At 39.9% G+C, this 26,861-nt stretch overlaps 2 protein-coding genes and 1 long non-coding RNA gene across 8 annotated transcripts in view; 2 read left to right on the forward strand and 1 right to left on the reverse strand.

The window, feature by feature from the left end:
* Positions 1-26,861, reverse strand: part of LOC133151242 (multidrug and toxin extrusion protein 1-like) — a 259,852-nt gene that overhangs the window by 93,204 nt on the left and 139,787 nt on the right. The window lies entirely within an intron of this gene.
* On the forward strand, positions 10,619-13,510 carry LOC133152067 (uncharacterized). 4 transcript variants are annotated; one of them, XM_061275597.1, is made up of 3 exons: positions 10,619-10,879; positions 10,941-11,044; positions 11,285-13,510. In XM_061275597.1, the coding sequence occupies exons 2-3, from the start codon at positions 10,962-10,964 to the stop codon at positions 12,279-12,281; spliced, it is 1,080 nt and encodes a 359-aa protein (XP_061131581.1). In that variant the 5' UTR covers positions 10,619-10,879; positions 10,941-10,961; the 3' UTR covers positions 12,282-13,510. The 4 variants fall into 4 exon arrangements, with proteins under 4 accessions (XP_061131581.1, XP_061131582.1, XP_061131583.1 ...); XM_061275598.1 differs by having other exon boundaries at positions 10,623-10,879; positions 10,983-11,044; positions 11,285-13,509; XM_061275599.1 differs by having other exon boundaries at positions 10,629-10,879; positions 10,941-11,148; positions 11,285-13,502.
* Positions 13,541-15,521, forward strand: LOC133152069 (uncharacterized). 3 transcript variants are annotated; one of them, XR_009714048.1, is made up of 6 exons: positions 13,548-14,068; positions 14,153-14,741; positions 14,829-14,918; positions 15,009-15,106; positions 15,197-15,294; positions 15,378-15,521. It is a non-coding gene; the product is annotated as an uncharacterized LOC133152069 (long non-coding RNA). The 3 variants fall into 3 exon arrangements; XR_009714046.1 differs by having other exon boundaries at positions 13,541-14,741; XR_009714047.1 differs by having other exon boundaries at positions 13,541-14,741; positions 15,202-15,294.

A 26,861-nucleotide genomic window follows, 5' to 3' on the forward strand; every position in this document is an offset into this window, starting at 1 on the left:
CTTCCCACTTATCAAAAACTTCACTTCTTTTATTTTGAAATTCACACCCAATTCCTTTTTCCCTTCTCCTTTCTACATTTTCAACCGATTCAACCCATTCCAACTTTCAACTGTTCATCATTTTTCTACCTATTCCACAACTTCCCACTTACCAAAAAATTCACATCTTTTATTTTGAAATTCACTCCCAATTCCTTTTTCCCTTCTCATTTCTACATTTTTCAACTGATTCAACCCATTCCAACTTTCAACTGTTCATCATTTTTCTACCTATTCCACAACTTCCCCCTTACCAAAAACTTCACATCTTTTATTTTGAAATTCACACCCACTTCCTTTTTCCCTTCTCATTTCTACATTTTTCAACCGATTCAACCCATTCCAACTTTCAATTGTTCATCATTCTTCTACCTATTCCACAACTTCCCACTTACCAAAAACTTCACATCTTTTATTTTGAAATTCACACCCAATTCCTTTTTCCCTTCTCATTTCTACATTTTTCAACCGATTCAACCCATTCCAACTTTCAACTGTTCATCATTTTTCTACCTATTCCACAACTTCCCACTTACCAAAAACTTCACGTCTTTTATTTTGAAATTCACGCCCAATAACTTTTTCCCTTCTCATTTCTACATTTTTCAACCGATTCAACCCATTCCAACTTTCAACTGTTCATCATTCTTCTACCTATTCCACAACTTCCCACTTACCAAAAACTTCAAATCTTTTATTTTGAAATTCACTCCCAATTCCTTTTTCCCTTCTCATTTCTACATTTTTCAACCGATTCAACCCATTCCAACTTTCAACTGTTCATCATTTTTCTACCTATTCCACAACTTCCCACTTACCAAAAACTTCACATCTTTTGTTTTGAAATTCACACCCAATTCCTTTTTCCCTTCTCATTTCTAAATTTTTCAACCGATTCAACCCATTCCAACTTTCAACTGTTCATCTTTTTTCTACCTATTCCACAACTTCCCACTTACCACAAACTTCACGTCTTTTATTTCTAAATTCACACCCATTTCCTTTTTCCGTTCTCATTTCTACATTTTTCAACCCATTCAACCCATTCCAACTTTCAACTGTTCATCATTTTTTTTCCTATTCCACAACTTACCAAAAACTTCACATCTTTTATTTTGAAATTCACACCCAATTCACCAATATTTTCTTTTTCCCTTCTCATTTCTACATTTTTCAACCGATTCAACCCATTCCAACTTTCAACTGTTCATCATTTTTCTACCTATTCCACAACTTACCAAAAACTTCACATATTTTATTTTGAAATTCACACCTACTTCCTTTTTCCCTTCTCATTTCTACATTTTTCAACCGATTCAACCCATTCCAACTTTCAACTGTTCATCCTTTTTCTACCTATTCCACAACTTACCAAAAACTTCACATCTTTTATTTTAAAATTCACACCCAATTCTCCAATAATTCCTTTTTCCCTTCTCATTTCTACATTTTTCAACCGATTCGACCCATTCCAACTTTCAACTGTTCATCCTTTTTCTACCTATTCCACAACTTACCAAAAACTTCACATCTTTTATTTTGAAATTCACACCCAATTCTCCAATAATTCCTTTTTCCCTTCTCATTTCTACATTTTTCAACCGATTCAACCCATTCCAACTTTCAACTGTTCATCCTTTTTCTACCTATTCCACAACTTACCAAAAACTTCACATTTTTTATTTTGAAATTCACACCCAATTCTCCAATATTTCCTTTTTCCCTTCTCATTTCTACATTTTTCAACCGATTCAACCCATTCCAACTTTCAACTGTTCATCCTTTTTCTACCTATTCCACAACTTACCAAAAAATTCACATCTTTTATTTTGAAATTCACACCCAATTCTCCAATATTTCCTTTTTCCCTTCTCATTTCTACATTTTTCAACCGAATCAACCCATTCAAACTTTATTCACTTTGTTCACCTTATGCTTACCATATTCACCCCCTTCACCACCACTTCTACTATGCTTTCGCAATTCAGCCCTTGACCCCCACTTCCAGTGTAGCGGCCATCTTGGATTGACCCTGAAGTGACCTAATGAACCCAGAATGAACCGAAAGTGCCCGCGGGCAAACTGCGTCCCGTGGTGCAGTTTTTATTGGCCCGCAGCAAATTCTGAAAACATGCATATGGCCCGCACAAGAAGCTTGAGCTCAACGCTGTTGCACTTCTCAGTTTCACCACTAGATGGAGCCCGCCACACAAATGAAATCAAGCAAAGAAAATCTTTTACCACGAGTCCCCACAAATGGCTGCCCCTACACCACCACCCCCCCACCCCCGGAAGAGAAGCGAACACGCTGCGTTTGACGTCTCGCGTGAGTTAGATCCGCTTATCGCGATTGTTGCAGGCCGCGCACAGTGCTCAGTCACAGACGGCGGTTACCGAAAGAGATTGTTGCTGTGATTGTGTGCGTGTTTGCCAAAAAGTAAGTATAGACTTTTAAGTGTTACATTGTTTACTGTTGTGCTGATGTCTGATCCCAGACTGTTTCGTGTGTGCGCCGTTTGGTTGGTAATGCTTCACATAAGAAGTCGTTTATTTGCTTTATAATCTCAGTGAAGCATCGCCGCTAGCTAGCATTAGCGAAACGTCCACTAGCAACTACCTTGTAGCTCGGCTCCGGAGTTCAATAGGCGTAAAGAGATTCAACATAAGAGGCGGTTGCTGTGTCGAATCAAATATTTTATGTCAAACTTTGATTCTTTAAATAATCGCAATAATATGTATACAAGTGTCTTTATTTAATCGGGACTTTTGCGGTGGCGCACGGCGACCCGATATGACGTCATATTGTAGTTTTTTCCCCCTCGCGTTTACTTGTAGCCAACAAATCGGCGACTAAATATGACGTCACATTGTAGTTTTGACCGTCGCGTTTTCACTATTCTTAGGCATACTGTAATAGAAATAAATTTTTATGTTTAGTAGACAAACAAAGCATCTTGACAACCTGTTGTTTCAGTGTCCTATGTTGCAAAATCAATGTACATTTTGGCGTTAAATTGTTGCTTTGGAAAGTGACGTCACCACGCCTAGTCTCGCGTGAGTTATATCCGCTTATCGCGATTGTTGCGGCCCGCGCGCAGTGGTCAGTCACAGACGGCGCGTATCGAGAGAGACCGTTGCTGTGATCGTGTGGCTGTTTGCCAAAAAGTGAGTTATACATTTAAGTGTTACTCCTGTTTACTTTTGTGCTGTTTGTCTGATTCCACATTGTTTCGTGTATGCGCCGTTGGGTTGGTAGCTTCGGCGATGCTTTACATAAGTCGTTTATTTGGTTTCTTTTCTCAGTGAAGCATTGCCGCTAGCTAGCTAGCTAGCATTAGCGAAACGTCTTCGTTGCAGCTCGGCTCCGGAGTTCAATAGGCGTAAAGAGCTTCAACATAAGAGGCGGTTGCTGTGTCGAATTACATTTTCTATATCAAACTTTGATTCATTATATAATCGCAATAAATGTCTTTATTTCGTCGGCGCGTTTACGGTGGCGCACGACGACCGGATATGACGTCACATTGTAGTTTTCCCGCCTCGCGTTTACTTGTATGCTACAAATCGCCGACCAAAAATGACGTCATATTGTAGTTTTTTTCCTTCGCGTTTATTTACATGCCACAAATATATGGTTTTAAATTATGACGGGATTAAAAGTAATCATATGGCATCGTGCTGACATTTCAGGCTGTCATGAGATTAAAAATCATGTATACATTTACATATAAAGTAGACATGTAAATCTAGGTCTCTTTTCTCATGCCAGATGACAAAATTACTTATACCTGCTCTCGTACAAAAGAAGCATCCAGGAGCAAATGATTAGTTTCTCAATTGTGCGTTTTTTGTACTGTTCAAGTTTGGGATAAAGTCAAATTGCATTCATTAAAAAATAGGATGATGAATTATCATTAGTACTACAGTTGTGCATTGTGACTACTGTATCATTAAAAGCTGTTTTTGACTAGTTAGGAAATATTGACTTTCAATCTCGCCACCGTATTTCTCTCACTATTTGTAATCATAAAAGACATTCAAAGCATTGTGGAAATGTCAGTTAATTATTTGTTTCCTGCTTTCTGTTATTTCTTTCCTTGCAGTACATAACTACTTCCAAGGTGAGGCATGATTCAGTCAGTCAATTTTATGTTATCATCATTATAAAGTGATTGTATTTCAAGTTCCTGTGATGATAGCTTTGAAATCGTGATTAAATTTGGCTACTGTTTACGTATTTTAGTCAATGGTTTGTTTAATTTTGATTACTATGCTTATGTATTGTTATTGTGCTTTTGGTTAAGTAGTGAGCACTGAAGTTCAAAACCTGTGTCTTTTCCCATGCTGGATGACAAAATTACTTATACCTGATCTGATACAAAAGAATCATCCAGGAGCAAATTGTTAGTTTAGCATTCTTTTATGTTATAATTGGGGTCACTGTACCATTTACATTTTTACATTGCGGTAACATTGTATACTGACATGCTTCCGCCATAATCAAAGTTTCATTTTCTCCATCTCATAAACTCCAGTGCGAAGGACACCGTCACTGTACATCATTACATTGTGCCATAATATTTTCAAGATGTGATATACCACCCACAAATTCTTTAGTACCACATTCTTCTCACTATTAAGCCTCTTGTATACAAGTTAAAACTACAGTTAAAACAGTTTTGCGTCTGATTTTTCCAATGTTATGTAATGTCTTATTTTAATAAATAACTTCATCAATTCTAATGTAATTTTGCTTTCAGTTCGTTGTAAATCGAAAGTATGACTAATTACATTGTACCTTATTGATATATGTTGTTTTTTTTCCTGCAGAGCTCTGTGACCTGCGGTTCTGGCACGCTCCGTGGACCTGTATTTCTGAGACGCTCCGTGGCCTGTAGTTCTGTGACGCTCCAGGGACCCTGTGGCTGACCCCCTATACCCTCTTTGTGGCTGCTCTATCTTTTGTCTTCTGTCTTCCTTCTATCTCACATCCATCATAACTTGCCATGCCGAGGAAAGGAAGGCGATCCCAGGCTGTAAAGTTGAGCTGGGAGCGACGTTTAAATCGTCGATGCTCCCCGCCGCCAGTTACATGCAGTGATCCAACCTTACCTACCCGGCATAATGACGTCACAAGTGCAGATTCTGCACGTTTTGAAACTCCTGACACATGTGCCAATACTGCACTTTTTGAACCTACTGCACTTTTTGAACCTGAACATGGCCTTGAGCCACACTTTGAAACTGAACGCGGTCATGCTCCACGCTCTCAAACTTACGCACGTGGTCATGATCCGCCTTTTGAAACTGACGCACGTGGCCATGATCCACTTTGTCAAACTCCTGCACGTGCCCTTGATGCACAATTTGAGACTGATTCCTGTGACACTGGGCCTGACATTCCCGCTGCAGCCACGGCTTCTGTGCAACCTCATTTGGTAACGTATGTGTTGGCATCTCACAGCCAAAATCATCCCAGATATGGAGAATTCAGAAACAGTCAATGTGTGGCTAACTCTGTTACATTTCTGGCTTTCTTGCAGGAGTTAAATCACCTGACCAGCTCTGATCTTGATGCTGTTCTTAATGTTGGCAATGAACTGTATACATGTACTGTTGCTGCACTGAAAGCCCAAGGATGCTTCTTGGACAGATTTCTGACGGCTGATGAACTTCCAGGGGTTGTGCGTGGTTTTTCTAAGCAGCATGTCTTAATAAAGAGTCAGTCAATGGGTGGTTTGTTCACCTCTTTCTACGGAGATGAGCTGTTCCTGAACCTTCGTGACAGACTCCGGTGCTTGACCTCAGGGGTCAATTGTGCGCTTCTGATTATGCGGTTAACGTGCATTGCTGTTTTCCGAGACCACCAAGGCAGGTATGGTTTTTTTGATCCCCACTCTAGAGGACGAGACGGCCTCCATGATGACAACGGCACAGCGATCATGATGCTCTTCACATGTGTGTCCGACCTGATCGATAAGTTGACGAAGGTTTATACAAGCTTGAGGTGCTCTGGCGATGAGCCATATGAGCTTGTACCGATCTGCTTCGAACCTGTTGAAGTTCCCGTAAGTAACCATGAGATGGCGCCATGTACACAGATTCCTCCCGTGATGAGCATCGATGACGCTGCCGCAAGCAGACCTGTTGCTGAAATTGTCCCACGTGTTGAGACGAGCGAGACTACACCGTGTTCAGGTGAACATCACTACCAAGAATTTCCCGATAACGGTGAAGTGGTTTTGACAACAGGTAAACAGCTGCCAAATGTGTCAAAAATTGCGAAATCTAGTAGGAGAAAGTTCCTACGACAAATAAAAGCACAGGAAACAAAAGAAAAATCTGAAGTAAGACGTAAAAAACAGGAACTAAAGAGAATGATGAAAAACTCTAAACAGAAGGAACAGTACAGTCAAAATGCAGAGGTAAGACAAAGGAAATTGGGTTATATTAGGACCCGTTATCAACAGGACAAGCGTTTTTGTGCCAAACAAAAGTCCTATTTTACACAACGTTGTCAGACAGATCCTGAGTTTAAGAAGAAAAACCGTACCCGTTTCTCACGTCGTTATAGGACAGATGAGTGTTTTACGATGAGACGACGCGCTTACATTACACAACGTTACCGTGACGATGTTGCGTTTAAGAACCGACAGCGTTCTTACATCACAGAACGTTACCGTGACGATGTTGGGTTTAAGAACAGACAGCGTTCTTACATCACAGAACGTTACCGTGATGATGTTGAGTTTCGAAACAGGCAGCGATATTACATTACACGCCGTTATTTAAACAACCCTGAATTCCGATTAAAACATCAGGAAATCATGAGGCGCATAATGAAAACAAAATCTGATTCACTGAGGACCAAAACAATGCGCAGAGTAAGTACGCTTTTGAAAAAATACAAAGTCATAAACCGACTGTGTAGGGAGCGAAATGACTGTGTGCTTATGAAAGCTGTTGATGTATTCAAAGCCCAAATTAAGAATGGCCCCACATTTGTCTGCACTGTTTGCCACAGAGCATTGTTTCCGAACCAAGTACGCGCTTGTCAACGTAGATTTTATAAGAAAAACAGACATGTTGTTGCAAGTTGTCTCACGGGACAATTTGTCCATATCTGTGATGATGAATGTCAGCCCTCGTGCAGCGTACCAGCTGAAAGAAAACTGGAGTGGATATGTCACACTTGCTTTAGTCACCTCAAAGATGGTAAAATGCCTGCACTTGCTGTTGCGAACAATCTGACACTCTCTGATATTCCAAAGGAACTGTGTGGATTGAACATACTGGAGAGACACCTCATTTCCAAATGCATATCATTTGCCAAAATTGTACCTCTTCCCAAAGGTCAACAACGAGCCATTCGTGGAAATGTGGTGTGCGTGCCATCGGAAGTACAAGAGACGGTCAATGTCTTGCCCAGACTAAGAAGTAAGTCACAGATGTTGAGAGTGAAACTGAAGAGACGGCTTTGCTACAAAGGCCATCAGTTTTTTCAAACCGTCACTTGGTCCAAGCTAATGAGCGCTCTGATGAAACTGCAACAAGTCCATCCACAGTACAGAGACATAACTATTCGCGACGATGCGGACCTTTGCGACCCAACCCTCACTGACGATGAGAGCAGCTCCGATGAAGCGCAAATGAGCGACAGTGAGTACAATGTGGAAGCTCTGGAGGAGATATACAGATTTGAGAGTGATGCTCTGTGTGGGATGAACAGTGACTCACAACATGACAACAGTGGTAACAAACAGCAACAAGAAAATGTGGAAGACGGTGATCAACCAAATGGTGGAGTGATACTTGAATCATGTCTCCAACCCAATGATGTGTCAGAGGAAATTATGAGTTTTACAGAGGGCATTTATTGTGTTGCTCCTGCAGAAAGAAACAACCCAGTAAGCTTTTTCAAGACTCCCAAGCTTGAGGCCATGGCTTTTCCAGTGCAGTTTCCCACTGGTCAAAACACCCTCGATGAAGAGAGAGCAATTAAACTCACACCAAGCAAATATTTCAAAACGCGTCTGTGTTGTGTGGATGAACGCTTTGCTCGAGATACCAACTACTTGTTCTTTGCCCAGTTTGTGACTGAAATTTACCAGGCAACGTCGAGCATGACAATACAGCTGCGCAAAGGTAAGCCTTTTACCAGGGATGGTCGAAGGATAAACAATGCCATGCTTCAGGACAAACGTGAAGTTGAGAAACTGGTGCGCAGCAAAGATGCTGTCCGATTCATGACACCGCTGAGAGGTACGCCGGCCTATTGGGAGAGAACCACCAAAGATCTTTTTGCTATGATCCGGCAGCTGGGCACACCCACGTTCTTTTGCACATTTTCTGCTGCCGAAATGCGTTGGGAAGAGGTCATCACCGCCATCAAAGCGCAACAAGGTGAAGTAGTGAATTTCGCCCAACTTGACTGGGCTACCAAGTGTGAGATCCTACGCAGCAATCCTGTGACGACGATGCGCATGTTCGACAAGCGTGTGGAAGCTCTGTTCAGAGATTTGATCCTCTCTCCGGCGCAACCGATTGGTGAGGTCGTCGACTACTTTTACCGACTGGAGTTTCAACACAGAGGAAGTCCTCACATTCATTGCCTCATATGGGTTCGAGGTGCCCCTGTATTTGAGGAAGCCACGGATGGAGCCATCTGTCATTTTGTGTCTCGCTACATCTCGGCCGAGCTGCCGGACCCGCAGAAGGAACCGGAATTGTACAAAAAGGTCACAGAGGTTCAGATGCACAGCAAAAGTCACTCCAAATCGTGCGTCAAACACCAAGGTGCAAATTGCCGCTTTGGATTCCCCAAACAACCGTGCGATGAAACAATGATCGTCAGACCTGCGCCCGTCGACAACGACAATCGAGATCAACGCAATGATGATCGCTTGGCGTCGAATGCCAAGCTTGTTCCCGTGCTAAATCTGCTGAATGAGCCTGAAACGGCATGCCTGACTTTGCCTCAGCTACTGGCTAAATGTAAGCTCACCGGTGACGAGTACATGAACTGTTTGCGCATGACGGCCTCGTCGAGTTCTGTCGTGCTTAAGCGAGAACCGAAAGACTGCTGGGTCAACAACTACAACCGCCATTTGCTTCTTGCCTGGGATGGAAACCTGGACATCCAATACATCCTGAATGCCTACTCTTGCATCGCATACATCTGCAGCTACATCAGCAAGGCTGAACACGGTCTGAGCCAATACCTGAAATCGGTCATTGAAAACTCCCGCTGCGCAAATGTCAACGAGAGCGATGAAATGAAGCAAATTATGCAAGCGTACTCCAAGAAAAGAGAAGTGAGTGCTCAGGAATGCGTCGCACGCGCGTGCGGCTTGCATATGAAACAGTCCTCCCGCATGGTGGTATTTGTACAAACGAGTGACAATGCGCTGAAAATGAGTTATCCTCTCTCGCTCCTTGAGGGCAAAACGCAGGAATCTCATGAAGTGTGGATGACTGGCCTGCCGGAAAAATACAAATCCAGACCTCAAACAGAGGAATTCGAAGTCATGTGCTTGGCTGATTTTGCATCAATGTGCAGAATTGTTTATGGCAAACAAGCCAAAGGTAAGAATGTTTTGCCTCTGCTGAACGACATGGGCTTTGTCCAGAAAAGAACAGAAAAACATGCGGTCATCAAATACTGCAAATACTCTGAACAAAAGAATCCGGAGGAATATTACTGCTGCTTGCTCAAGCTGTACCTGCCTCATCGTGCTGATTGCCAATTAAAATCTGAACGCTGTCCTTCCTATCAGTTGTTTCATGATAACGCCTGTGTGCAGTTACCGTATAACGACTCTGTGGAGCGCGTGTGCCAAATTGTCAGAAGGAACAGAGAAAGGTATGAGAAATACAGTCGAGACATTGACAACGCCATCCAAGAGGTGGAGGAGAGTGGGCTCGTCATAAACGAATGGTGCCACCTGGCTCCCGAGAGTGAGTTGCAAAGACTCGAATGCGTTGAGGAAATGAACGCGAGAGATGAACCGAACGACAACGTGGAGGAAAATGTCCCGGACTATAACGTCAGGTCCAAAACAACGCAAATGTCCATCGTGACAGAGCCTGCTGCCATCGATCCCGCGGTGTTACGCGACATGTACCGTAACCTGAACCAAAAGCAAGCGTCCGTCTTCTACAAGGTCAGAGATTGGTGCATAAAACGTGTGTGTAGCTCAAAGCCCATTGAGCAGTTCTTCTACCACATCAACGGTGGCGCCGGGACCGGCAAATCTCATCTCATCAAGTGTATCCACGCTGACGCTACCAAAATACTGCAGAGACTACCACGACTGGCTGAGGAGGCCGACATTTCCAAGCAAACGGTTGTTCTCGCAGCTTTCACTGGCACGGCGGCGTTCAACATTTCCGGGGCAACGTTGCATTGTCTACTCAAACTGCCGAGAAGTCTCAAACCCCCGTACCACGGGCTGGGCAATAAACTGGACGAAGTCCGAGCCGAGCCGTCCATCGCCGAAATACTCATCATCGATGAGATTTCCATGGTGTCGAAAGACCTCTTCGCCTACGTGAATGCCAGGTTGAAACAAATCAAAGGAATTAATTTACCTTTCGGTGGCATGTCTGTTCTTGCTGTTGGAGATTTCTTTCAGCTCCCTCCCGTGAGACAGTCCAAACCTCTGTGCGTGTACGATCCTACGCGGCTGGACCACTGGCGTGACGACTTCAAAAAGATCACGCTCACCGCCATCATGAGGCAGAAAGACGATGTCGCCTTTGCCGAACTGCTGAACCGACTCCGCGTCAAAGAAAAGTCAGATGAACTGTCGGAAATGGACAGAGCTCTCCTTGCCACGAGGTACACTTCCCCAGAAATGTGTCCAAAGCATATTCTGCATGTTTTTGCCACCAATAAACAGGTGGATGGCCATAACTCTGCGATGCTGGAACTGCTTCATAAGGACATTGTGCAGATTGACGCGGATGACTACAAGAAAGACAAAGGAACTGGCAGAATGGCAAGGCAAGCTTCCCCTGTGCAAGGCGCTAAGAATGAGCTCCCGGACTCCATCAAAGTTGCCCTGGGTGCTCGTGTTATGATCACACGGAACGTTGATGTTCAATCAGGTCTGTGCAACGGAATGTTTGCAAAAGTTGTCAAATTGGTGAACTATCCAAATGAAGCCCGTGTCCAGAAACTTGGGTTGGAACTCGATCATGTGAGTAACAATGCGCGTGCTGCTAACCCCGTGTACATTGACAGACTGGAGGAGAAGCTGAACAAGGCTGGAGTGACGCGCCGACAGTTTCCCATCAAGCTTGCTTTTGCCTGCACGATCCACAAGGTACAAGGCATGACAACGTCACAGGCTGCAGTTTCGCTGAAAGGTGTTTTCGAACACGGCATGGGGTACGTAGCTCTGAGTAGAGTGACTTCGCTCAGTGGTCTGCATATTCTGCATATGGATGAGAGAAGGCTTCATGCAAATCCACAAATCACTGCTGCTCTTGCTGAGATGGCAGAGGATTCTTTGGAGAGCGTCATGCCCCTCCTTCACGTGATGCCGTCGGTAGATCGGGCAAATCACCTGGTTGTCGTCCATCATAACACCGAAGGGCTGTCTTGTCACGTGCAAGATATCGTGTCTCATCACGAACTGCTTTTCGCTGATGTTTTGTGCTTCACAGAGACACACCTCCAAGGATCAGTGGCCGATGGACGTGCTTGCTTGGAAGGCTACACGATGTTTTGCAGGAACCGAAGTGATTCTTACACAAACTGTCCTGACTTGGCGACAAAACGTGGTGGCGGCGTAGGTATTTGTGTCAAAAGTCACATCGCGGCCCAGGAAAAGAAATACGTTCAGGGTGTGACCGACATTGAATTTGTTGTGGTGAAACTTGAAGATCCCCTCAATGTGTTGATTGCTGCCGTTTACAGGCCTCCAGGCAACAGTCTGCGCACTTTTCTGCCAAGCTTGGGAAATCTCTTGCGGTACCTTGAAGTAATGGAGCATCATCAGATCTTGGTATGTGGAGATTTTAATGAAGATATGCTATCTGCCTCATTCAAGCCCATTCTTGATTTGTTCCGCTCGAAAGGCTACACGCAACTCATAGCCACTGCTACCACTGACAAAAACACATTGCTTGACCTCATTTTTGTCTCTCGACCTCAGTGTGCCCTTCATTCAGGTGTCCTGCAAACGTACTACAGCTATCACAATCCTGTTTTCTGTGTTTTGACCAGTGAAAGGTAAGTCACAGCTAAATCAGCATTTTCTAAAACAACAAGGATGGAAATCGAAACGTCAACGGTGTCGTAAGTGTATAATAATAGTGGTGGGATGCGGTGGGTGATTTGTTGACTTGAGGAGAGATGGGATCCAGAGTGGAAGTGCTCATTACTTGACCTCTTTTTCTTTCTCTCGACCTCTGTGCTCTTTATTCAGGTTCCGTGCGAACATACAACAGCTATCACAATCCTGTTTTCTGTGTTTTGACCAGTGAAAGGTAAGTCAAATCTATATCATGTTTTTCAGTAGTTGGAAAAACAACGAGGACAGACGTCGAATGGCGTAAGTGTATAATATTAGTGGTGGGATGTGGTGGGTGATTTGTTGACTAGAGATGAAATGGGATCTGGGGCTCAGAATGGTAAACGTAATGTTGCCATTAGCCTCACAATTTCCACATAGAAAATAACTACCAACCCATGTGGATAGCGATAGCTGGAAAAGCAGCTTTATACTGATAATATAAATTGGTGGCAATGAAATCCACCCCTATTTTGGACACTGAGGTTTGTGCATGATGCTAGCAATAAACCTGTTGCCTGGCTGGCATTACAAATGGAGAAAACATCGAATTGGACAATACTTATCGATGGCAAAGGTTTGCTTGACGCGAGAAACATGCTTCAGAGTGAGTGAAGGGGAGACGGAGAGGAGTGGCCTTTTTAACTTGGATTCACTTTTATCATTTTTAAATGGTCCCAGGCAAATCATAGAAGAGTGATAAATGGAAACAAACCGTGAGTAAAGCCTTACATGAAACTGTCATTAAAAAGTATCATGAGTAAAGGTGGTCATACATGTAAAGACAAGGACAGTTGATGTAGCTGAACTCATGTCTGTGGTGGTAAGTTGAGATGGGCCTGTATGTTGAGATGGAATGGGGGTTGTTGTGGACTCAAGTTCAGTTAAGGCAGTGCTTCTCAATTATTTTCTGTTACGCCCCCCCCCTAGCAAGAAGAAATCTATTCGCGCCCCCCCTCCCCACCGTGACTATCCTAACTTGTCTTGTAAGTCGTAAAATGTTGCACTGTCGCAAACGTGACAGAAGTAACAATGAGAGCGCCACTGCCCCCTGCTGTAGCAGACGCGCAATTACACTTTATTCTAGTACTGCCAAAAAAAAAGCCTGTTCCCCAGGGTCACACGCGCCCCCCCAGGAATAGCACCGCGCCCCCCAAGGGGGGCGCGCCCCACTATTTGAGAAGCACTGAGTTAAGGGAAGGCCAAGGCTTTTGAAATTTTCTACAAGCCTTCCCTTAACTTGATGTAACTTTTTAAAATTTTAAACTTTTTAGACTTTTTAATTAGCTTTCAAAAAGTCTTCCCTTAACTCAAGTTGATTTAACTTTTTAACTTGTAACATTTTTAACTTTTTAAACTTTTAACTTAAAATGCTCACTTTCTAAATTTTTAACTCTTGTAACATTTTTAACTTTTTAAACTTTTAACTTAAAATGCTCACTTTCTAAATTTTTAACTCTTGTAACATTTTTAACTTTTTAAACTTTTAACTTAAAATGTTTCACTTTCCAAATTTTTAACTTTTGAAACTTTTACATTTTTTAAACTATCTTAGACGAGTTAAGGGGAGACTTTTTAACGTTTTACATGTTTTTATTTCTGATTTTAGTTATAGAAAGGCCTTTTAAACTTTTTTTTTTGAATTGTTTTTCACATTAATTACTTCATTTTTTTATGTATTATATTTTTTCTACGTCATAATCGTGAGGCGACAACAGAAAACAGACGAGGTAAGTTTCTCATCATTAGACATGTTTTATCTTTCTTTCAAAAGACACTAAATGCTGCTATTTCACTCTTCTGTATTTTAACAGTTCATTTTATGTGGCGAAAGCAGCTCATCCACAGTCCACTGACCAAAGTCATCCTCTCTTCGGCCATGTACCAGCCAAATGCCGCCTTAAGTCCAGGAAAAGTTTTCTGAAAAGTGTCCCACCCCTCAGAACGCCGAACACAGGCAGTGAAAGAGTCACTCGGCGGGAAGAAAGACTTGACAATCTTCCACCAGAAACTACAATGGAGCTTAAAGCAAGCGAGGCAATGACCCCAGGAGCAGACACCAACTATGTATGCAACGTGGAAATGCCTAAATAGACTAAGATCTGGTGTTGGACGTGCAAAAGTCACTCTCGCCAAATGGGGACATCTGGAGGATCGGAACAGCGAGTGTGACTGTGGCACTGAACCACAGACCATGCAACACCTCCTCATGTGCCCCTGCTGGAACATCCCTGCACAGCATCGAATTTAGCAGAGTTTAACGAGAAGGGACAGAAATGTGTTCAGCTGTGGCTCAACCACATCTAGCCAAGCCTGTAACTAACTGCCTTGTAGCCACGATAAGAAGAAGCTCATCCCAGAATCGAGGCCAGAGGTAGCCATGACATATTACTTTATTGTAATGTAAGTGTAGAAACTCAATGTTTTTTTGATGAGAACCCACCTAACAGACCAAACAGAACTACTTTACAGGCTTTCTTGTCGTCACAGAGGGCAACAGTTTCAAGAACACCTGTACAAGGGAGGCCTGCATCATGGAACACAAACTCCCAAACACACATGACTTCTCCTGCTTCTTCTGTGAGTAGCCAAGACGGTAATTTGTCAGGAAGCGCTCTTTAATTTTACCGCTTCTCCTCAACATGAATTGATTAACATATTATGTTGCAGCACAGCGAGAGCCACGCATTTCAAGAAGACTTGTACAAGGGAGGCCTGCATCATGGAACACAAACTCCCAAACACACATGACTTCTCCTGATTCTTCTGTGAGTAGGCAAAGAGGAAATTTGTCAGGAACCACTTTTTAATTTTACCGCTTCTCCTCAACATGAATTGATTATGATATTATGTTGTAGCACAGCGAGAGCCACGCATTTCAAGAAGACTTGTACAAGGGAGGCCTGCATCATGGAACACAAACTCCCAAACACACATGACTTCTCCTGCTTCATCTGTGAGTAGCCAACAAGGAAAATTGTCAGGAAGCACTCTTTAATTTTACCCCTTCTCCTCAACACCTCTTTCATGTTCCTCTAGTATGTTCCTGGGTCTTGCCTGTGGTTCTACATGCATCCAGTCATGCAGACAGAGAACACCTTAGCCTTTAACTGTCGGAAGCTGTCCCTCTGCGAGGCCTCATAGTATAGTCTGTTTTCTGTTCTCATTCATTCATTCATTCATTCATTCATTCATTCATTCATTCATTCATTCATTGATTGATTGATTGATTGATTGATTGATTGATTGATTGATTGATTGATTGATTTATTGATTTATTGATTTATTGATTGATTGATTGATTGATTTATTGGCCTTTCTATATTTCTTTGCCTTAAATTTTGTTTATTAAGTTTTGTGTTTCCAATATGTGCATGTTCATTTCATCACATACAAGTCCAGTCCAATGTATACGTTCTTGTTTGTCATTTTGTATGTTCAGTATTTATTGAGTCAGTTAAACATTTTATCTATTTTTTTTATTATTTATAAGATTTCACGCATTATATATTCCATTCTGCCCAAAACAACTAATATCATGCTGTATTTTGGTTCCAAAAAGCACCATGCAACTGTTTTTTTTCCTTCTTGTTTAGAAGGAAAAGTGTAAAGTGTATGTTGACAACTTATGTTGTGATTTGTCGTATAAAATAACCTGTTTTGAATGACATTATTCATAATTGACATTTATTTAATTCTTTCTTTAATAGAAAATAGGTCTTTTCTGTGTTGATATGAAACTGTAATTAAATACTTATTTTTGATTTTAACTCTGCATGTTCATTCATTACTTTCACACTACTCACTAAATATTTTAATGTGATGTTATCATTATTCATCAGCCAATGCATGCATCAGGGGGGAAGTGGGTTGTTTTTGGGGAAATGAGACAATTATTGAAAGTTTATTAATATATTGTCTTGTGATCATAGTTTATTGTTATGTTGTCTTGTATGTATGTTGTCTTGTATGTACATTCTATAAGTTGATATAGTGTCCATTATTTTATCTTCGCGATTGTACTGATCACGTTGCATTGAAATACTTTGAAAACAAATCGGAAACCTCGTAAACCGCGGCGATTATAGTTATTACCATTACTGTAAGGCTATTTTATTACTATCATGATCATATTTTAAATATACTGAAATATCGCCACTCAATCGTATCGTCACGTATCGCGTGATTTTACAGGGACGTCTTTTTCTGTCTCTACTTAAAGTGGACGCTACCATTTTTCACCTTTTAAGGGGGGGGGCTCTAAAAGCGTTGAGTCCACGTAAATATAAACATGCACATGTTCACTCAATTGTGTAATCATATTTCACACGAATTTAGAGCGATGTGTTCCGGTCTCAGTGTTTTTTTTCTGTATGTACTAAAGTTTTGACGGTACGACTAAAACTTACCCTCTCTTTTCAGACTTCGCTCAGACCTTTCGCGCCGACCTTTCGCGCCGCCGAAAAGTGGGGAGGGACTTTACACGGTCTCATTATCAACTTGAAGACGAGATAGGTAAGTGGAAAGCCGAGATTTCCTCACAACTGTATTAAAACCCCTGAGTATATACTTACATTTTAACCAGGATTGTTGCGTTAGTGGGGAAAGTAGCACTTCCCCACTTCTAATTACGATCGTCACAGTTCTATTACTGTACTATTACATGTTATTACTCATTAACTGTACATATAGAAAAAAATAGTCTCCTGTTCTCACGACGGACTTTTGCGGAGTTGTTTCTCGGTGAATTTAGTATGGATTAATTCCATCGGTTGATGAACGTGAACATTATTCGCGGCACAAGTATTGTATTTTCAGTGACCACATCTTTGGTTTGCGTCGAGCAAAAAAAAAAAAAAAAAAAAAAAAAAAGGCCGCCATTACGAAATGCGCATATAGCAAATGAACTTGTAATTATTAATTAACTAGTCAGTCGAAAATACATGTTTGTTTTGCGTTCCTATTTATGACGGAGGATTCCCCATTTTATTGCTCTTGCGTTTAAGTATTATACACTATCGTCCGCCGTGTGCATTTGCCATCTAACAAGATGGACGCATGATGCTTGCACTTTGCGTTACGGAGTAACGACATTTCTGGAAAGATACACGACGCGTAATTCATTTATTTCAGACGACACCTCGTAGTCGCCACACGCAAATGGATAAAAATGGTTTACGGTGTTCTTTTATTAAAATCTTTGTTTTAGGTTAGCCCCCCCAAAAAACGCACAGGCGCCATTATGAAATGTGCTTCCAAATTTATATAGCAGATGACATTGTAACTGTAACCACTGATATGCACTGACCGAGTAAGATCAGTAGTATTCATTGCCCAGTGTTAATTTGTAGCAGTCTTGATATGCTCCACACCAATGAACTATTGACTTTGGCACTCTGCAGTGACATCTGGTGGATGTTAAAATCATTGCTGGCAAACTCTTTCTTTTTTCAGTATAACATTTAAATAATTGTTGTTGTTTTTATTATACGTGGTATCCATTTATTTTTATCCAATTTGAATATGGTAATGATATCTTGTGTCGCTAATAAAATAATCTCAAAGTCAGTCAGATGTATTATAATATTTATTATTAAATGAATAATTTGCCATTTGCCATCTACTAACTAAACAAGTCAATTTATCTCTTTTTTTTCTCTTTCAGAATGGCGACAAAAATGATTGCTGCTAAAGCCGTTGCTATAAGGAGTGCTGTTCGAGCGCGGAGCTGGATTTGTGGTGCGGATGGCACCTTGTCCATGCAAGGACAGCATAATAATGTAACTGTTGCCCTCTGTGACGGCAAGAAAGCCTATCAAGTCGTTCTGTTTGAACACTTGGCAGCCCTTGTCACAGAGGGCAACAGTTACATATTTTTAAACTTTGGTTTTGACGAACGGGGCGTTTTGCTCCTCACTAAACCCGGCTCCAAGATCTTCATCGGGGCGGAAGTGCAGACCAGCCCACAGTTGGAGGAAGAGGCCAGGGCCCTGGTCTACCCCAACTCAGTGGCATCATCTCCTCAAGAAGTAGTGAAAAAACTACCTGAAGAGATGGTGTCACTGGATGGCATAATTACAGATGTAAGTCACCTGCACCCACAAATGCACATATACACACATGTATTTGTGTACACCTGTGAAGACATGATGCATGTGCAATAATGTACATGCATGCGTATGCAAAGCCAACCAACCGACCCACCCACCCACCGACCCACACGCACGCACACACACACAATATCATTGAAATCCTCTGTTTAGTACTAAGGTACCAATTTTTTTTTTTTTTTTTTTGTCATCGTTAAGGTTGTGTACACTGACACATGACACGCTCATTGTCAAACATAATTATTCTAATTGTGATATCAATTTGGTTCACTTTAGATGCGTCCAATCCGCATGGTGCGCCAAAGGGGGAACCACCTTGCGCCTTTTCGGCATTTGACACTTAAAAAGGTAAGTAGCCATTTGTACTTCCCCTGTTGTAGCACTTTGCACACATACTTTTTTTAAACTACCGCAGGATGATGCCACTGTCAAAATTGGCCTTTGGCGGGAGGCGAATCTCATGGAGTTGAAAGTAGGGGGTTCCTTCCTCTTCACCCACCTGAGTGCCCGGGTGACCGATTCTGGAGTAATGCTCCACTCCACTATATACACAGATATAACGGTTAGTAAATGGCTTCATAGCAGTGGAATTGAAAAGGTGCTTGCTTATTATTTTTTTTGCTCATTTTTGCAGTTGCAATTGCAGCCTTCCGCCCAGCGCGTAACCGTAGCCCGCTGCCGACCGCGCAACTGCTCCGCGCTGGTTGCATTATTGTGACAGAGTCGTCGCTGAAATTTAGAAATGATTTGTAACGTCCTGATGTACTTTCCAAAATTGAAGTGTACCTCAGTGCGCAGGGAGCTTAATTTGGTCCGATCGCGCAACCGCCCGCAGCGCGCCAGGCGCTCACTGTCGCATTGTCTTTGTGTTTTAGGATGGCTTTACTGCTCCCACTTGCTTTATTTGGAGGCATGATTAGCCTTTGGGAAACGTTGTTTTCCATTCATAAAAATTAATTACATTTTGATTTTATTCAACAGGCCTGCAAATCCAGCCTCATCATTACCGTCGTTGGTATACTCTATGGGGAAGAGGTGGTGGAGGTTGTCTCGGATTTGGGAGAAGTCACAAGCATCAAGCTGGATATCTGGCTAAAAACTTTCAGCCAGCCCCCCCATATCCCACAAGATGGGATGCCCATTATTGTCACTCGTGTGCAGGGTGACGTGACTAAGATCGAATGTGTGAATGAATGCATGCATGAATGAATGTATGAATGTATGTATGTATGTATGTATGTATGTATGTATGTATGTATGTATGTATGTATGAATGAATGAATGAATGAATGATGCATAATTGAATGAATTGTTGAAATTTATTGAATGGTTGAAATTAATTGAATGTGTGATTGAATAAATGTTACATGTTTACTTTTCTAACAACAATTGTTCATCATATTTCTACCTATTCCACAACTTCCCACTTACCAAAAACTTCACATCTTTTATTTTGAAATCCACACCCAATTCGCCAATATTTCATTTTTCCCTTCTCATTTCTACATTTTTCAACCGATTCAACCCATTCCAACTTTCAACTGTTCATCATTTTTCTACCTATTCCACAACTTCCCACTTACCAAAAACTTCACGTCTTTTATTTTGAAATTCACACCCATTTCCTTTTTCCCTTCTCATTTCTACATTTTTCAACCGATTCAACCCATTCCAACTTTCAACTGTTCATCATTTTATTTCCTATTCCACAACTTACCAAAAATTTCACATCTTTTATTTTGAAATTCACACCCAGTTCCTTTTTCCCTTCTCATTTCTACATTTTTCAACCGATTCAACTCGTTTCAACATCATTCTGCAACATTCCTTAAATATTTATTCAACTTCTTCACCTTCACACGCAATTCCTTCAGGAATTGCAAATTCTAGTTATTGTGTGAAGGCGAAGGCCTTCACACATATGTTATTCTACTCCATTCACTTTATTATTATTAGTGTGAAGGTGAAGACCTTCACACTATTGTTATTCCTGTCCTTTATTAGTGTGAAGGTGAAGACCTTCACACTATTGTTATTCCTGTCCTTTATTATTATTATTATTATTATTCAACTTATTCCGCTCACTTTTTCGGCGCTTAACTACTTCCACATACTTCAACCGATTCACTCCATTCCACTTTTCACTTATTCCAAATATTCATGGCAACACTGCTTAGATTTTTTTCCTTCCAAAAATTTTCCGTTTTCGCAAAATTCCCAAATTTACGGCGAATTTTGCCCCATTCATTCTTAATGGCAGATTCAACATTTCACATTTACGTTGTTCCAGTTTGAAATTCACATCATTCAACACATTCAAATCACATTGGGGACATTCCCAAACTTGCCAAATTCAACATTTTCACGTTTTCATCTTTTATTTTGAAATTCACACCCAATTCCTTTTTCCCTTTTCCCTTCTCATTTCTACATTTTTCAACCGATTCAACCCATTCCAACTTTCAACTGTTCATCTTTTCTCTACCTATTCCACAACTTCCCACTTACCAAAAACTTCACATCTTTTATTTTGAAATTCAACCAAAATTCTCTAAAATTTCCTTTTTTCTACTCTAATTTCTACATTTTTCAACCGATTCAACCCATTCCAACTTTCAACTGTTCATCATTTTTCTACCTATTCAAGAACTTCCAACTTACCAAAAACTTCACTTCTTTTATTTTGAAATTCACACCCAATTCCTTTTTCCCTTCTCATTTCTACATTTTTCAACCGATTCAACCCATTCCAACTTTCAACTGTTCATCATTTTTCTACCTATTCCACAATTTCCCACTTACCAAAAACTTCACGTCTTTTATTTTGAAATTCACACCCATTTCCTTTTTCCCTTCTCATTTCCACATTTTTCAACCGATTCAACCCATTCCAACTTTCAACTGTTCATCATTTTTTTTCCTATTCCACAACTTCCCACTTCCCAAAAACCTCACATGTTTTATTTTGAAATTCACACCCAATTCCTTTTTCCCTTCTCATTTCTACATTTTTCAACCGATTCATCCCATTCCAACTTTCAACTGTTTGTCTTTTGCCTACCTATTCCACAACTTCCCACTTCCCAAAAACTTCACATCTTTTATTTTGAAATTCACACCCAATTCCTTTTTCCCTTCTCATTTCTACATTTTTCTACCGATTCAACCCATTCCAACTTTCAACTGTTCATCATTCTTCTACCTATTCCACAACTTCCCACTTACCAAAAACTTCAGATCTTTTATTTTGAAATTCACACCCAATTCCTTTTTCCCTTCTCATTTCTACATTTTTCAACCGATTCAACCCATTCCAACTTTCAACTGTTCATCATTTTTCTACCTATTCCACAACTTCCCAAAAACTTCACATCTTTTATTTTGAAATTCACACCCAATTCCTTTTTCCCTTCTCATTTCTACATTTTTCAACCGATTCAACTCGTTTCAACATCATTCTTCAACATTCCTTAAATATTTATTCAACTTCTTCACCTTCACACGCAATTCCTTCAGGAATTGCAAATTCTAGTTAGTGTGAAGGTGAAGACCTTCACACTATTGTTATTCCTGTCCTTTATTATTATTATTCTACTTATTCTGCCCACTTTTTCGGCGCTTAACTACTTCCACATTCTTCAACCGATTCACTCCATTCCACTTTTCACTTATTCCAAATATTCATGGCAACACTGCTTAAATTTTTTTCCTTCCAAAAATTATCCGTTTTCCCAAAATTCACAAATTTATGGCGATTTTTGCCCCATTCATTCTTAATGGCAGATTCAACATTTCACATTTACGTTGTTCCAGTTTGAAATTCACACAATTCAACACATTCAAATCACATTGGGGACATTCCCGAACTTGCCAAATTCAAAGTTTTCACGTTTTCACTTTTAAAATTTGCATAAAATTTTGCAAAATTTCATAAAATTTCGTTTTTCACTTCTAACTTCTACATTTTTCCACCGATTCAACTCATTCCAACTTTCAACTATTCATCTTTTGCCTACCTATTCCACAACTTCCTACTTACCAAAAACTTCACCTCTTTTATTTTGAAATTCAACCAAAATTCTCTAAAATTTCCTTTTTCTACTATAATTTCTACATTTTTCAACCGATTCAACCCATTCCAACTTTCAACTGTTCATCCTTTTTCTACCTATTCCACAACTTCCCAAAAACTTCACATCTTTTATTTTGAAATTCACACCCAATTCCTTTTTCCCTTCTCATTTCTACATTTTTCAACCGATTCAACCCATTCCAACTTTCAACTGTTCATCATTTTTCTACCTATTCCACAACTTCCCACTTACCAAAAACTTCACGTCTTTTATTTTGAAATTCACACCCATTTCCTTTTTCCCTTCTCATTTCTACATTTTTCAACCGATTCAACCCATTCCAACTTTCAACTGTTCATCATTTTTTTTCCTATTCCACAACTTACCCAAAATTTCACATCTTTTATTTTGAAATTCACACCCAGTTCCTTTTTCCCTTCTCATTTCTACATTTTTCAACCGATTCAACTCGTTTCAACATCATTCTGCAACATTCCTTAAATATTTATTCAACTTCTTCACCTTCACACGCAATTCCTTCAGGAATTGCAAATTCTAGTTATTATTATTATTATTCAACTTATTCCGCTCACTTTTTCGGCGCTTAACTACTTCCACATACTTCAACCGATTCACTCCATTCCACTTTTCACTTATTCCAAATATTCATGGCAACACTGCTTAGATTTTTTTCCTTCCAAAAATTTTCCGTTTTCGCAAAATTCCCAAATTTACGGCGAATTTTGCCCCATTCATTCTTAATGGCAGATTCAACATTTCACATTTACGTTGTTCCAGTTTGAAATTCACATCATTCAACACATTCAAATCACATTGGGGACATTCCCAAACTTGCCAAATTCAACATTTTCACGTTTTCATCTTTTATTTTGAAATTCACACCCAATTCCTTTTTCCCTTTTCCCTTCTCATTTCTACATTTTTCAACCGATTCAACCCATTCCAACTTTCAACTGTTCATCTTTTCTCTACCTATTCCACAACTTCCCACTTACCAAAAACTTCACATCTTTTATTTTGAAATTCAACCAAAATTCTCTAAAATTTCCTTTTTTCTACTCTAATTTCTACATTTTTCAACCGATTCAACCCATTCCAACTTTCAACTGTTCATCATTTTTCTACCTATTCAAGAACTTCCAACTTACCAAAAACTTCACTTCTTTTATTTTGAAATTCACACCCAATTCCTTTTTCCCTTCTCATTTCTACATTTTTCAACCGATTCAACCCATTCCAACTTTCAACTCTTCATCATTTTTCTACCTATTCCACAACTTCCCACTTCCCAAAAACCTCACATCTTTTATTTTGAAATTCACACCCAATTCCTTTTTCCCTTCTCATTTCTACATTTTTCAACCGATTCATCCCATTCCAACTTTCAACTGTTTGTCTTTTGCCTACCTATTCCACAACTTCCCACTTCCCAAAAACTTCACATCTTTTATTTTGAAATTCACACCCAATTCCTTTTTCCCTTCTCATTTCTACATTTTTCAACCGATTCAACCCATTCCAACTTTCAACTGTTCATCCTTTTTCTACCTATTCCACAACTTCCCACTTACCAAAAACTTCACATCTTTTATTTTGAAATTCACACCCAATTCCTTTTTCCCTTCTCATTTCTACATTTTTCTACCGATTCAACCCATTCCAACTTTCAACTGTTCATCATTCTTCTACCTATTCCACAACTTCCCACTTACCAAAAACTTCAGATCTTTTATTTTGAAATTCACACCCAATTCCTTTTTCCCTTCTCATTTCTACATTTTTCAACCGATTCAACCCATTCCAACTTTCAACTGTTCATCATTTTTCTACCTATTCCACAACTTCCCAAAAACTTCACATCTTTTATTTTGAAATTCACACCCAATTCCTTTTTCCCTTCTCATTTCTACATTTTTCAACCGATTCAACTCGTTTCAACATCATTCTTCAACATTCCTTAAATATTTATTCAACTTCTTCACCTTCACACGCAATTCCTTCAGGAATTGCAAATTCTAGTTAGTGTGAAGGTGAAGACCTTCACACTATTGTTATTCCTGTCCTTTATTATTATTAGTGTGAAGGTGAAGACCTTCACACTATTGTTATTCCTGTCCTTTATTATTATTATTATTATTATTCAACTTATTCCGCTCACTTTTTCGGCGCTTAACTACTTCCACATACTTCAACCGATTCACTCCATTCCACTTTTCACTTATTCCAAATATTCATGGCAACACTGCTTAGATTTTTTTCCTTCCAAAAATTTTCCGTTTTCGCAAAATTCCCAAATTTACGGCGAATTTTGCCCCATTCATTCTTAATGGCAGATTCAACATTTCACATTTACGTTGTTCCAGTTTGAAATTCACATCATTCAACACATTCAAATCACATTGGGGACATTCCCAAACTTGCCAAATTCAACATTTTCACGTTTCATCTTTTATTTTGAAATTCACACCCAATTCCTTTTTCCCTTTTCCCTTCTCATTTCTACATTGTCCAACCGATTCAACCCATTCCAACTTTCAACTGTTCATCTTTTCTCTACCTATTCCACAACTTCCCACTTACCAAAAAATTCACATCTTTTATTTTGAAATTCACGCACAATTCCTTTTTCCCTTCTCATTTCTACATTTTTCAACCGATTCAACCCATTCCAACTTTCAACTGTTCATAATTTTTCTACCTATTCCCCAACTTCCCACTTACCAAAAAATTCACATCTTTTATTTTGAAATTCACGCCCAATTCCTTTTTCCCTTCTCATTTCTACATTTTTCAACCGATTCAACCCATTCCAACTTTCAACTGTTCATCATTTCTTTACCTATTCCACAACTTAACAAAAACTTCACATCTTTTATTTTGAAATTCACACCCATTTCCTTTTTCCTTTCTCATTTCCACATTTTTCAACCGATTCAACTCGTTTCAACGTCATTCTGCAACATTCCTTAAATATTTATTCAACTTCTTCACCTTCACACGCAATTCCTTCAGGAATTGCAAATTCTAGTTATTATTATTATTCAACTTATTCCGCTCACTTTTTCGGCGCTTAACTACTTCCACATACTTCAACCGATTCACTCCATTCCACTTTTCACTTATTCCAAATATTCATGGCAACACTGCTTAGATTTTTTTCCTTCCAAAAATTTTCCGTTTTCGCAAAATTCCCAAATTTACGGCGAATTTTGCCCCATTCATTCTTAATGGCAGATTCAACATTTCACATTTACGTTGTTCCAGTTTGAAATTCACATCATTCAACACATTCAAATCACATTGGGGACATTCCCAAACTTGCCAAATTCAACATTTTCACGTTTCATCTTTTATTTTGAAATTCACACCCAATTCCTTTTTCCCTTTTCCCTTCTCATTTCTACATTGTCCAACCGATTCAACCCATTCCAACTTTCAACTGTTCATCTTTTCTCTACCTATTCCACAACTTCCCACTTACCAAAAAATTCACATCTTTTATTTTGAAATTCACGCACAATTCCTTTTTCCCTTCTCATTTCTACATTTTTCAACCGATTCAACCCATTCCAACTTTCAACTGTTCATAATTTTTCTACCTATTCCCCAACTTCCCACTTACCAAAAAATTCACATCTTTTATTTTGAAATTCACGCCCAATTCCTTTTTCCCTTCTCATTTCTACATTTTTCAACCGATTCAACCCATTCCAACTTTCAACTGTTCATCATTTCTTTACCTATTCCACAACTTAACAAAAACTTCACATCTTTTATTTTGAAATTCACACCCATTTCCTTTTTCCTTTCTCATTTCCACATTTTTCAACCGATTCAACTCGTTTCAACGTCATTCTGCAACATTCCTTAAATATTTATTCAACTTCTTCACCTTCACACGCAATTCCTTCAGGAATTGCAAATTCTAGTTATTATTATTGTGTGAAGGCGAAGGCCTTCACACATATGTTATTCTACTCCATTTACTTTATTATTAGTGTGAAGGTGAAGACCTTCACACTATTGTTATTCCTGTCCTTTATTATTATTATTATTATTATTCAACTTATTCCGCTCACTTTTTCGGCGCTTAACTACTTCCACATACTTCAACCGATTCACTCCATTCCACTTTTCACTTATTCCTTATTATTATTATTCAACTTATTCCGCTCACTTTTTCGGCGCTTAACTACTTCCACATACTTCAACCGATTCACTCCATTCCACTTTTCACTTATTCCAAATATTCATGGCAACACTGCTTAGATTTTTTTCCTTCCAAAAATTTTCCGTTTTCGCAAAATTCCCAAATTTAC

The sequence above is a fragment of the Syngnathus typhle genome, linkage group LG3, assembly GCF_033458585.1.
Source record: "Syngnathus typhle isolate RoL2023-S1 ecotype Sweden linkage group LG3, RoL_Styp_1.0, whole genome shotgun sequence".
NCBI lineage: Eukaryota > Metazoa > Chordata > Actinopteri > Syngnathiformes > Syngnathidae > Syngnathus > Syngnathus typhle.

Excerpts from the sequence above, each read along its gene's own strand:
- LOC133152067 (XM_061275597.1), top strand. The coding sequence starts at position 10,962 with ATGCTGGAACTGCTTCATAAGGACATTGTGCAGATTGACGCGGATGAC. Across the intron at positions 11,045-11,284 it reads GGAACTGGCAGAATGGCAAG|ACTGGAGGAGAAGCTGAACA; the intron begins GCAAGCTTCCCC and ends GTACATTGACAG.